At 42.1% G+C, this 12,992-nt stretch overlaps 1 protein-coding gene across 2 annotated transcripts; it reads right to left on the bottom strand.

Annotated features, from left to right (window-relative positions):
• Positions 1–3,294: 3,294 nt before the first annotated feature.
• On the bottom strand, positions 3,295–11,727 carry chrdl2 (chordin-like 2). 2 transcript variants are annotated; one of them, XM_064352438.1, is made up of 11 exons: positions 11,054–11,727; positions 10,272–10,384; positions 9,548–9,641; positions 8,669–8,814; positions 8,153–8,246; positions 7,800–7,864; positions 7,227–7,395; positions 6,662–6,850; positions 5,814–5,990; positions 5,578–5,673; positions 3,295–3,952 (listed from the first exon to the last, which is right to left on the bottom strand). In XM_064352438.1, the coding sequence occupies exons 1-11, from the start codon at positions 11,124–11,126 to the stop codon at positions 3,819–3,821; spliced, it is 1,350 nt and encodes a 449-aa protein (XP_064208508.1). In that variant the 5' UTR covers positions 11,127–11,727; the 3' UTR covers positions 3,295–3,818. The 2 variants fall into 2 exon arrangements, with proteins under 2 accessions (XP_064208508.1, XP_064208509.1); XM_064352439.1 differs by having other exon boundaries at positions 5,578–5,670; positions 11,054–11,719.
• Between the last annotated feature and the right edge of the window lie 1,265 nt (positions 11,728–12,992).

Genomic DNA, 12,992 nt, shown 5'->3' with positions numbered 1-12,992 from the left:
TTTACTGTCACCTATGGGTTAGATTGAGCGACCAGCAACAACGGGTCTCCCTAATTTGAGGCCTAGGAGTTCTAGAGCAGCCACCATTGGCAATAAAATAAATCTCTAAAATACATACGTGCTTTGGATATGTATTTAATGCCACTGAGTTCAGACTTAAGTCCAATTTTTGAGTGCACTCATCAGTGTTTCTACTTTTGGTCTCAAGATGTGGGGATCAAGAGAAAAAAAGTCCAGCGAGTGCTTAATTAATGATGAGAATCATGTAGGACTCTTCTTCTTCTGGCAACAGTTTAAGGCCATCAGCTGATTATGGAGGAAGCAGGTTTAAAAAATTGTGCCCTTGATAGATTTCGGAAGTGTTTCGACGGCAAATTAATCCGGGGGATTACTTGAACACCTTAATCAGCTGTGAAAAGTAAACACAGCTGTCAGAGTTAATTGCCTTTAAAACAATTTGGCACACTTTAAATCAAAAAAGGCCGACAGTTTGATTTTCAGAGCTTCAGTTCTTTGTGTCCGTGCGGCACCTACGGCGTAATAACTCTGGAGCAGATCTTTTAGAGCTTGCTTTGGCTTCCTGTCTCATTCTGCTGCGAATGCTTCGATGATAATTCAAGTTAGACGGTTTAATAAAAGCAGGGCACCAGCGCGATTTCTTTTGTTGTTTTTCTTCCTTAAATGTAGCTGAGAACGTTACTAAAAATGGAACTTGCCACTCCGTAATCTCCGTTACCTGGGGTTTCAGAAAGACCACGTTTTTTATCCCTCACAAAAGCTGCGAAATAAATCACGGGAGATTTCAATTTATTTCTCGAGAATTACGCGCAAACCACGGGCAGGAGTTCAGCAGATCCGCGCACACAGGAACGCTGACCCTTCCAGCTGATTTACGCCGGCTGACTGCCTCCAGCTGTTAAAATAGCCAGAGCCTGGACTATGCATGCGTATCTGAATTGGGCAAATGGTACTCAGGATTCAAAACCTCCACTCGGAAGAAAAAAAAAAGTAGTCGACCACGGGAACGCGCAGAATTACGTCACCCCCTCGAAATATGTCTGAGCTCCGCCGGTAATTAAGTAATTGATTTGGAAGGTCGGGGCTCATGCCTGTCTAAGGGCCAAAAAAAACCTGACATTTAAGACCACGGAACAGCAGCAGTGAAAATGCATTAGTGAACGTGGCATGCTTATGTGCTAACAAGGACTACAGCTCGGGCTGCCGTTCTGTCTCATTATGCTCCTGCACACTACCCTGGCCTCCCCACAGGAACTATACACTAAAAAGGCATGGAGTCTTTTCCATTGTGTGTCACACTGAGAAGAGTCTTCGTTAGCATATTCCAAGCTGTTTAAAATTGTATTACGAAGCAAAAAGGGGACACACTGTGTAGTAATGTGACAAACACACGCACACACACAATAGAAATGTACACAAATACACTCACATGCACACACACACACACACACACACACACGATAGAAATGTACACAAATACACTCACATGCACACACAATAGAAATGTATTTCTACAAACACACACAGACACACTTGTCTTCCCATGTGAAGAGGCCAACAGCTTGATTAGAGCAACCCGGACAGAACAAATTGGCAGAAACGGGGAACTCCACCAGCCAGTGGAAACAATTCACAGCTTCATCGTGTCACCGTTTGGGACTGGTAGCTGAGGGGCTTGTGTTTCAAAACGTCTGAAAGGATTTTGTCAGGCCCGCACTGAGACGAGCAGTACCGTCTGGCACAACGTGCAGAGCCAACACAATGACTCACTGTGACCGGAGACGGAGGGGTTTTTTTTCAGGCTCAGAAAGAAGAGATATTAGGTGCATCTCTTCCCTTCTTCCACTCTACTGCCCAACCGACTCCTCATCCTAGACGTTCAGAGTCAGCTCAATGCAACCAAGGGAGAAACACTGAAAGGGAATTATCTTACACCTGCTGACCTAGCCCGGACTGGTGACAGGCAGCCCACAGCCCCGCCCAATCTGAGGATGATCCACAGGGCTTTTGGGAATACGCAAGTCTCTCATGCCACAATTACCATATTTGAGGAGACTATTTGAAGCCCAAGCCATTTTCCCCTAATTCACCAGCTGAGTTTTCCAAGGCTGTAAATTAAACGGGACTGAAGCAAGAGGCTCTCTTTTAGCTTTCACGCGTGACATCAATCAAAATGGCGACAGAGCCCATGAACCGCATGCATTGCGATGTATCACACTGTTAGGGACTTGGGGACCAAAGTTGGATGTTTCATTCAAGATATTTCACACTTGCCTAACTGTTAGTGATGGTATTCCTATAGAAAATTTTCTATTTGCTACCTCAGGGCACCCAAATAACCTGAATACAAACAAAAAATGAAAATCTTAAATTCCAGCTCACACGTGACTACTGAAATCCACCTTCTTCCTCCTCAGATTTGTGAACTGACGGGCTGTAGTGAGCCACTAGTTCTGACACACATTTATGTCAAGTGGCCTGTTGTTGGGTCCTTCCATGTTGCACAGGAACACAGACCAGAATCTAAATAAATAAATAAATAAATAAAAATCCCTGTCGACTGCACCCAGTGGTAGTAGGGCCAAAAATACAGTCTGAATTAGGAGACAGTTCTAGACAAAACAACTGCCTACAGTTTTAAAGTTAGGTTTTAAGTTATTTTTGAAGATGTTCCAGAGGGCTGCTAGATATCCCCCAAAACCTGTGAGTAAATTGCCCTACTGCGATTGGCTGGTGCTTCCGAAAAGAGGTTTTTGCAAGGAATGGGAGAAGCTGATAAGATAAGATTGAAACATAAACTTTGGGAAAACTAGCTTATGCAGTCCCCAAAGATGGAATGTTTAGGCTGTTCTCACTCAATTCCACATGAACCAAAATTAGGATATATAGAATCATTCACACATACATACATACATACATACATACACTTGAGCACACAGGCATACACAAATTCACAAAATCTGCACAGTCATTAGCTTAAAAAACAGACCACAGATTCAGTTTTTGTCTCAATGTACATTGCGTTAACTTGTATTTACAATAAATATGACTCTCGATCCACGATACATACTGGAAATGCATACTACACCTTACAGCAGTATTTCCCAGAAAACAAAGTACAGCAATGGCAGTATGGCCTATATCAACTTTATAAAAGTGTCTTGGCCAGGAGACTGTTTAATTTTCCCCGGTGATTCATCTTAAATATTTACAAAAACAGCTGTAGCTTATGATATTAAGTACACCGGATTCTAAATCAGGATTATTGTTTTTCTAAAAAAAACCACCTTGGTTCAATGGTTGTACAGCTTTGTGTAAGCAGTATTCAACTATTTGTCTTCGATGAAGCAATTCGCTACTCCTGAAGAATGTCAACTGTCAAGCATGAGAAAGAAGGAACAAAAGGTGCTTCGGACTCTAGTGCGTTCCACTCCATGTTAGATCAGAATGTTCCTTATCTGACTCCATTTAAAAACCACCACCAAGGATCAGCATGTAGACAGTTGTCCACACTAATCCCTGGTAGGAGCTTCAAGGGGTCCAGTCTGTTATGAAAAGCCCAGCCAGGTTCAAAGCTTTGGTTAAACAGAGAACATGGAAAACGTCTGGTATAAACTCACGTAAGCAGGCTACAGACGATCGGTGTCTAGTCATCGAGAAGAGAAATACGTAACAGGCACCGAGGTCCACAGACGAAAATGCAGCAAAGTACTTTGTACAAATTTTCTAGAGTGTCATCATACTGGCTGGGTATTTCTTGAAAGTTCTTTTTCCAACAGTCCGGAGGCGAAGCAGAGATGTTAAGAGGTACACAAGCTGTCAAGCTGCTCGAGGTTTAGAAACCTCAGCACCTCTTTAATTCCCTCCTCACAGGTTCTGCCTTTTGGGAATTCCTTTCCCTTGTTTGCACCCTCCTTGAATTTCTTCCAAGTCTCTGCACACATGACGGTGAGACAAAAAAAAGAACAAACACAGATTCAATCTTACAATGTGCTCTGCCTTCTTTGCTTGCTACATTATCCATTTCTCAAATGCATCTCAAAAACAGCTGCCATCTTTTTTTTTTTTTGTTTTTGCAAATGCAGTTGAACCAGACATGGCTACTTGTGAAGAGGAAATCAGAGGTATTTCCCCAAGTCACTCATGGAGACAGTCAATTTCCTTTCATCTATCCTCATGTCTACGATGGGTTTCTTCTGTCGTAGGCGATTAGAGTCCACCTATCCAGCTCTCTCAAATGTCTGTCAGTGAGTCATCCCTTCATCTTTATGTCATAGCTTGTCTAAAGTCGGCCTTTTTCGAGCCAGTTAGCCAATTGGAAGGAAGCGGAGACACCGCTGTACAGCTGCTGCTTCCTAAGAACTCACCACTGATCAATGAAATGAGGTCATCTAACACAAGAGGCCTGAAGCTGGAGTGTAACCAAAGTCACTTCTGAATGCCCACTGACAGTTAGCGTCAGATGAGTTTTCAGTCAGTGTACTATAATGTAAGTGCACAACTGGAATTTGCCCATTTTCCTCTATTGCCGTGTGCAGATTTGATTAGAACAAGAAAGCTAATATAATGGTTAGGGAGCTGGGCTTCTTACTACGGGGGTTGCAAGTTTGATTCCCGTGTGGGGAAATGCTACTGTAAGCTTTCATGAAGTCACTGAACCTGACTTTCTTCAGTAAATATCCAGCTGGATGCATTTTGAGTTTTTTTTAACAAACATAGCTGCGTAAGTTGCTCTGGATATATGTCTATGTTCCTACATATAAAGGTTCTGGGTATTGGAGTAACGATTCATAATGATAAATTAAACCTTTTTTAATACTGGGTGAATGAAAGAAGGACATATCAATTGTCTCGTTACTGTTGGAGGTATCAATATAGACACAGAGTACTAGTGGATAACAACTCATACTCATGTGTTGTGAATTGTTAAACATTCAGTACTGTTACTAAAAGTCATACAAGACATATAACATTTATATTACAGTTAATAAAAAAGTAAATAGGAACATATAATTCTATTTCTTTCATACTGAGGAGGAGTTCATAGTATCATAGCAGTTCGTAGAATATTTTACCAGAATAGGATTTGATTAAGTAAAAAAAAAAATTGGAATAATGCAGCCCTCCATCTTGGCAGCACACTACATACTACTGCTGTCTCGTTTGGGCAGAACTTTCTTTTAAACTGCCAATGACATTTCTTTCCATTTGAAAGGATCGGCTGCAGGAACAATATCAGTTCCTACCAGAATCACAAGTACTACCTATTCAAATCTTTCACAAGTCTCTTTGGGAACATTAGTACACTTAAACCTAATGTCAAGACAGGCTGGATGCATGTTTAATGAGTAATTACAGTATAACCAAGAGTTGAGTGCTTCAAACACACCTCTCATGTACACTTCTTTTGGAAATTTTCCACAGCATGTACAACCTTTCTACAGTAATTTTCTTTTTTAAATTTCTATATTCCTTGTCAGTTAAGTTTTTAAAGTAACAAATTACATTTAAAAATATAAATTTATGCACTGTACTCAGTATTGTTCGTGCTAAGCTTACCCTCGTCGAGCGTGGTCAGTAAGACATAGTTCTCAGGATGCTCTGTAAGATCTTTCTTCTGAAGTTCTCCCATCTCCATCAAGTGCAGAGCTCCTGCTGGGAGGAAAAGGGGGATTATCAGCGTGGTCACCAATTTCCACGACCATCAGAAGATGACCCGTGACCGTGCAGTGCGCCCCCCTATGACCGGATGACCCGTTTCCCGACTGGCCAATGACTGGCCTGCTCTCGCCTACCCTCAACGGTCTTCCACACTTGCACTTCGACCTCGGCCGCTCCTCGCCTTTCGATGGCGATTATCCTGACGGAACCCTTCGAATCGGCCTCGGAACCCGGCTCAAACTTGTAAACCAGAAGGCTGTTGTGGTCGCGTTCCAAGAGGCACTGCGTCCTGTTGGCTTCTTCCTTCAGGTCTGGGGGCGGAAAGCATTTGTGTTGCACTGCGTCATATTTAAAGGGAATCTTACCCATTCCTGTCGTTAACGTCCTTATCGTAGTGTCAGTGTAGAGCAAGTGCATTCCAACGGAGTATACTTTATTGGGTTTGCAGGTATAAGAATTATTCACGTTAAATCAAACGAAGAAAGAACACAATTCATCATTATCCATCTTGTGTAAAACTGAGTCAAATATTTATGTTGCAATTTAATTTGATTAGTATGCCTGAGGTCAAAGTAGAACATCCATTCAAATCCCTATCACTATGCTGGAGAGAACTGTAGTGATGACGAGCTGACATTTGACATGACGTCAAATAAATCAGGCGTATGCGTAATATATGCTCAGAAGTACCACTAACCCATGCTGTGAGTCTTGACTGACAGTTTACATAAAATCAGCTGACAACTGATTCTCAACTGCGTTGCAAATTAAGGACGAGACGTACTAAATCCTGGCATAAAACCGAGAAGCACGGAACGATAAAAGCCGAATCACCGCTAATCTCTTGCAATCCACGTGCGCGGTAAGGCTCTGAATCACTTCAGCCCTTTCCCAGTGTTACAACGTGACCCCTCAACCCAGTGTAGCTGTAGGGGGGTGGGGATGTAGTGGTGCGTTAGCGCCTTGCCGTGCGCTAGGCTACCTGGACACGTCTTGCAGCACTTGCCCTGGGTTTTCTCGGGGTGTTGGCACGGATACTGACTGGGGCACGTGATGCGCTTGCACTCCTGCACGCCGTCGGTGCAGGTGCACAGGATGCACTCCAGCACCTTGCCCAGCACCGGGTGCCACACGTCTCCATGGGAATAGGTTTTGCCGCTGTAAATGCAAGCTAAAAAAAACACAGAAAGTTCAGATTCCATCTGTAACAGATCTATCAGATACAGCGCCCTCCAAAAGTATGGTAACGGTAGAGAGGGCACCACATGTATGAGAAGGCTAAACCCATATACGCCTTTTAAGTTACTACAATCTTGAAAAAAAAAAGACATTCCCAATACTACAGCACTGACAGCGGATGCAATGCCACCTTATCACCCAGAACCTCAACAAAATAACATTTGATATTGAGCTTTTTGCCACTGTACAATATAGCTTCCCTCATCTCATCCCTGCTCTTCCTGTCACATGCCACCACCTCCATCCATGACCACGCCCCCCCACTCCGGAGACCCCTCCCACTGTGTTCAGCTTGACCCCGCCCCCACCTCTCTGCTGGCTCTGCTGCATGACGATCTTCACCGTGGTCCCTGCCGCCCCTTTCAGGCGCAGGCCCTGGAGGTTCAGGCTTTTGGGGGGTGTCCTGGCCGTGGACGGAGTGGCCCGGACAGCCCGTCCCCCTGGCTGCTCCCCAACGCACAGGTCCTGTGAGTGTCTCTTGCATTTGGGGGAGGGGGGGGGGGGGGGCAGGTGCACAAACGGTTGGATGTGGTTAGATGATTGCCGCTGAGTGTTAGGAACTTGCCTTCCTCCATTTTTGAGTCCCTCTTGCCGAATAAACTAAATAACGAAATAAATAAACACTCCGGAGACTTGCTCTGGGTTTGTAATGGTTGCCATGTCCATGAAAATACCACAATGAGATAATTCAACCTATCATGTACCATGCACTTCCTAATGGCCCTGCTAAGTCTGTGTATCTTTACGAGGGAAATGTATTCCGTATCTATCCTTAATTCATAAATTAAGGCCGGCTACTGTAGAGAACAGAGGCAGTTTGAGGGACTTCACATACAGTACAAATACTTCAATGTCACTACTTTTAAAAAGAAAACACTTACAACTCCTCGGTTTAACTGCAGTCCTCCATCTTCTATTGACGCAGAATTAACATTAATGCCAGCATCTAATGAGGACAAAGCAGTCAGAAATATATTTAAAATGGTCTACTTACTAAATATTTACTTGAAACAACATTGCTGTCACAGTCAAATTGGATAAAAGTCAACACAGATGTGTTACTTCATTTGACTTGGTATAATTTCATCAGTATAGCCAGCTTAATCGTATTTATTTATCAATTAAGTTATATACTTCGATATATACAACGCAACAAGTTCCCTTTTGGAGGTAAGCATCTCTTATCAATCATACACAGACTCATACACAAAGAAACCTGGAAAAGTGTGATCACCTTTGCACACGAGGCAACATGTGTCCGAGACAGAGACCGGCGATGGGCAAGTGGGTATCACACAAGTCTTCAGGGCGCAGAAAATGTTTCCATTCTAAAGCGACAGAGTCACATACCAACATTGAGCATCAGTCATGGGCGAAAGCTCTAAGCCCGGATAAAGTGAGATGCCATATTACAAGCATTTCAACATTCTGTCCTAGCACAGACATTAAATAACAGCAGCACAGTCAGACCTTGTAAAAACGTGATCCAAAACAGCCTGTCCAGAACAAAACCGTAATTCGTTCTGGTGAGTCTTAATTCCGCCAATGTTTGTAACCCTACCCTTGCTATTATGGGAATATCAGTTAAACAGCCCAGTGTGAGAAGCAGTGGAAGATTTTGTGCACAATATATGAGCCGGATACACAGTTAATCATCAGAAATTCCACACCACGAACATCAAACCAAACACCCGAAGCCAGCCATTCTTAAGCCAGCACAGACCGAGGGGCGAAGGAGAGTTTGACTTACGGAACAGGTGCACATGACGCACTGGTTTTCCTGCCTGGACGGGAAGAGGTCGTGGTTGGCGAACGTCTCTCCCGGTTGGTACACGGTCCCGTTGTGGCGACAGACCTTCACTGGCGCCCTGAGCCCTGCTGGGCTTCTGTGCTGATCTTATGGGAAAGGAAGGAGGCACGTGTATTTACTACCAAAAACAGTGTGTGACCATACCATGACTCTCTCTTAAGCTTTGCAGGGCCTGGGATGGTGGGCACCCAAAGTTCAAGACCAATGCTAAAGTCAGCATGTCTGTCCACTAATAATTAGCATTACTGAGGTCAAAATGGGGACCAGTACCGCCATCACTGTCCACAGTAGTGGACATATGTATCTGACCCACCACTATCTTCAGACCTGGGTCAAATATCTATTTAAAACACTTTAACTCTTTAGATGCTAGGCTCTAGATCTGAAAGTACTCCTGCAGATCCCTGAGAATTTTTGATGAAACATGTTATGAACCAAAATGTACAATCATTTTGAAAGAAGAATTTTCTTTTGAATATTTATTAAATTAAGATGTCACTTTTCATTAATAGATGTCAGTCATCTCCATGAATTTTACTTGTATGTGTGACTATCTCACGCACATTTCTGAAGCTTCTTGATAGAGAGACTGGGCAAGGAAACGCTTCTCCAACTGCAACAAGTAAAAGTTACATTTCTAAATAAGGAACTGATAAGTTTCATCGTGAATGGTGTGTGTGCCTTGCGATGGACTGGTGAACTGTCCAGCGTGTATTTCTGCCCAATGCATGCTGGGATAGGCTCTAGCACCACCCGCGACCCTGACCAGGAATAAGCAGTTTTAGATAATGGATGGATGGATGGATCGGTTGATGGTACCTGTACAGCGGGGGCAGCACTGCTGAGCATCAGTTACTGGGTTCTCACAGCGAAGGACCGGACACTTAATGGTGCTACATTTCACACGGCCAGTCTAGGAGAATTTACAAGCTCCACATGAAGGAATTCCCACACGCATGTGTGCACACACACACACGCACACACACACACACACAAGCACACCTTCATGCTGCACATTTGGCCTGCTGAGTGTCAAGAAACAGTTAAATGGATTATGTGTAAATATCACAGTATTCCTACAGCACCGTGGAAAGTAACAACTGTAAACCTTAAAAATGAAGTTATACCAGAATTGAGTAAATATTTTACATGACTAGAGCACATTAATATATTTAAATGGAACTGAATACAGTTTAAAAGCCTGACTTGTGATCATCTTGTCAACATAAAAAAGAGATGGAAGAGAAAGCTGAATTTTTGATATCCATGATATTTTTAATACTTAAGCATAATGCATAAAGTAGCTCTGTAAAAACAGCCTATTTCTTTATAAATTGGGATGACAGATATGGCATCCACCACGTCCAGAGTTGGTAGGGCATGTACTCAATTCGATAATACAACAGTTAGTATCCAAATCGCGCAGCTATTCGATTTATGCACTGATAGGCAGTGACATACACAGCTGGCCTGTGGTATGAGCCTGGTTATCACATGGTTCTAAATGCTTTAGGAGCTGTTCAACGGAAGAGGGAGACTATACCTCTGTGCACGCGCATCGCATGCAGAACATGAATCCATGCGGCTCGAGATAGGGATGCCAGCTGTCGCCAGGGCTGTACGTCTTCTCTTTGAAAGTACAAGACACTCCAGGGACTGGACATAGAAACAAAAATCAAACCAAAACATTACAAACAAGCCAAACGTAGATTTCACTTTGCAGCTAAGAACTGTTTGTCACACGTAATATATCAATGTCTGGCATACACTTTTTGTTTATTATTCCACTTATTTTGGAGTTGCAAATGAAATACGGGAATGTTGTTTCCTGGAGGAATTAAGTGAAGAGGCGCGTTTTACAGTAATCGACGGCACTACTTTTGTTTACTTTTCTGAGTGCGTTTGTTTCTTGCCTGATGTAACGCCTGCTAATGTGTCTTCCTTTAAATAAAATGGTTTTTTAAATGTTCAAGACAAAATAATTTAGTTACAACTTTATTATCAAAACAGTTACAGAGACAAAACTGGACTAGGAAGCAGAATCAAGACCACTAAATAATTCCACATAATAATCAAATAGTCCAACTGTTTTAGCAAGAACAAGTGTATTATTATTATTATTATTATTACTATTATTAATAATAGCTACAGCACGCACACACTTATCCACAGACCATGTGTCATTCCACATAACTCTATACAGCAAATATGACACTAAATTAATCATTAAACTGCATAGCTTTTCGCTTTAAATATCTAAAAAGTACTGCAAAATATTACCTCTTCAAACATGCATTAGCTTGCAAAGTCTTAATTGCTACTTACTTTTTGCTGGTATTGCTTCGGATTCACGAGCAATGTACAAAGGCAGGATTAAAAACATAAAAATGTTCTTCATGTCGAAGACAACTCATCTAACAGATAAATAAAAATCAGAAATGAAATCGCTGCCAACAACTAATATACTCTTGGATTGTAACTGCGACAGCAAACGCTCGAGACCAGTGTGAAACGATTCACGACCAAATCAGGATTGTATTCTGCAGTTTCACCGAAGATGCGCGCCTCCTACAGGAAAGAAGACTTTGTTTCGTACGGACGCGTTAAATTGTCGAAAATGTGAGACAGAAGTTACTGAACGCAAAGAAAAGTCAATGTCGAAGGATGTTTGTTTAGATTACCTAGCATGCATACGTGTATTCCGAGGCAGGAGTAGTGAAACAAAATTCTCCCGTTCAATTTAAGTTGTCCAAGCCTATATATTTGAATGAAGTGGGCATTGGCTATGAGGTAGGGTGTTCTGCATTGCGTAATGTCAAATGCATTACCCCACAAAAAACAAATCATTTTGCCATAAAATTTGACGCGGGATATTGAAGCGTGTAATGTAACGACGGCGTTTTGCCAAGTGTCTGTCCCTGTCTTTCCGAAAATGCAGTCAATAAATTTGAGCGCATATTATGTCTACGTAGGCTACTTTGTCGATGTCAGGATCGAGAGACTGTAGTCAGTAAGCATACGGAGAAACGGTTGTAACCCAAACCCAGGGGGACCACTAGGGATTTTGGGCCCCTTGAAAATATCTCGCATTGGGCCCCACCACCACAAGCCACCCCAAGGAAAAGAAAAAGGAACCGTTAAGTTTTTTTTTGTTTGTTTTTTTGTTTTTTGTACATTTGTAAAAATAAAAAAAAAATCTATTAAAGTCCATTTTAATAACTGACCAACAAAAAGTTATTAATCCTATGTTTTAATATTTCTTAGGGCCCTGCCAAAAATATATTAGACGGTGGTTTGATTTAAATTGGTGATTTGATTATTAATTTGTCTGTCTGTTATGAATAGCAGGTGATTCTTTTATTAAGCACAAATGTTGGATATCATAAATGATTCTGTGATAGACTATGCTATTTTCTGCCTCACTGTTAGAAGTCAGGCTTGTTTTAGGTTTATCGATGTGCAGTACGCAACACACTGCTTCCATTACCCCTGCATTTCTTTAGTGATTACAAATGCAAAAGTGCCACCCTAGTCCCATCAGCACTATGTCCTCTGAAGCACATGAAAGTCTTGCTTGTAAGAGCTGTTATCCAAGGCCACCCACCGCTCTGTGACATCCAGTTCCTGTGTCCACACATCACATTCCAGGTGGCATTAGTATCATTTATTTATTTATTTATTTATTTATTTATTTATTTATTTATTTATTCATTCATTCATTTTCAAGAATTGGGCTCATAAAAATGAGGATATTCAAGATTCACAGGGCATTACTTCAAGCTGGCAGGCCTCTGTTTTTCTAGTTTTCTTTAGTTTGGTGCTTTTTTCTACCCGTTTATCGAGACCCTGTTCAAAGTTTATGAAATCAGGTCCATACTGCTGGTAAAGCTAAACTATGCTCATCTGTCGCGGTCTCCAGAATTTGAATGTTTTGTTCAGCTGTCCCCTCATCTGGATATGAGGAAGTGCCCCTTTCTGTGAGGACATGACCCGAATGCTTGACTTCATGTGCAAAGAGCTGGCATTTCCTGGGTTTTACAGTCCCTCTAGCTTGGCTTTGTGCTACTTCTAGAAAATCACAGAAACAAAAAAACAAAAGACAAGTTGTAAAAGAAAGCAATATTATCCAATAAAACAGGAGTAATTCCATTAGCCATTGGAATGCCCCGTGGTACACATCTGAAAAGGAGGCATATTTGCTTGTTGAGGCATTGACTTCATTGCTTTTTCACACACACACACACACACACACACACACACACAC

The sequence above is a fragment of the Anguilla rostrata genome, chromosome 9 (genome assembly GCF_018555375.3).
Source record: "Anguilla rostrata isolate EN2019 chromosome 9, ASM1855537v3, whole genome shotgun sequence".
Lineage (NCBI taxonomy): Eukaryota > Metazoa > Chordata > Actinopteri > Anguilliformes > Anguillidae > Anguilla > Anguilla rostrata.
The sequence above is the reverse complement of the archived record's forward strand: the minus strand, read 5'-3'. Positions and strand labels throughout refer to the sequence as shown.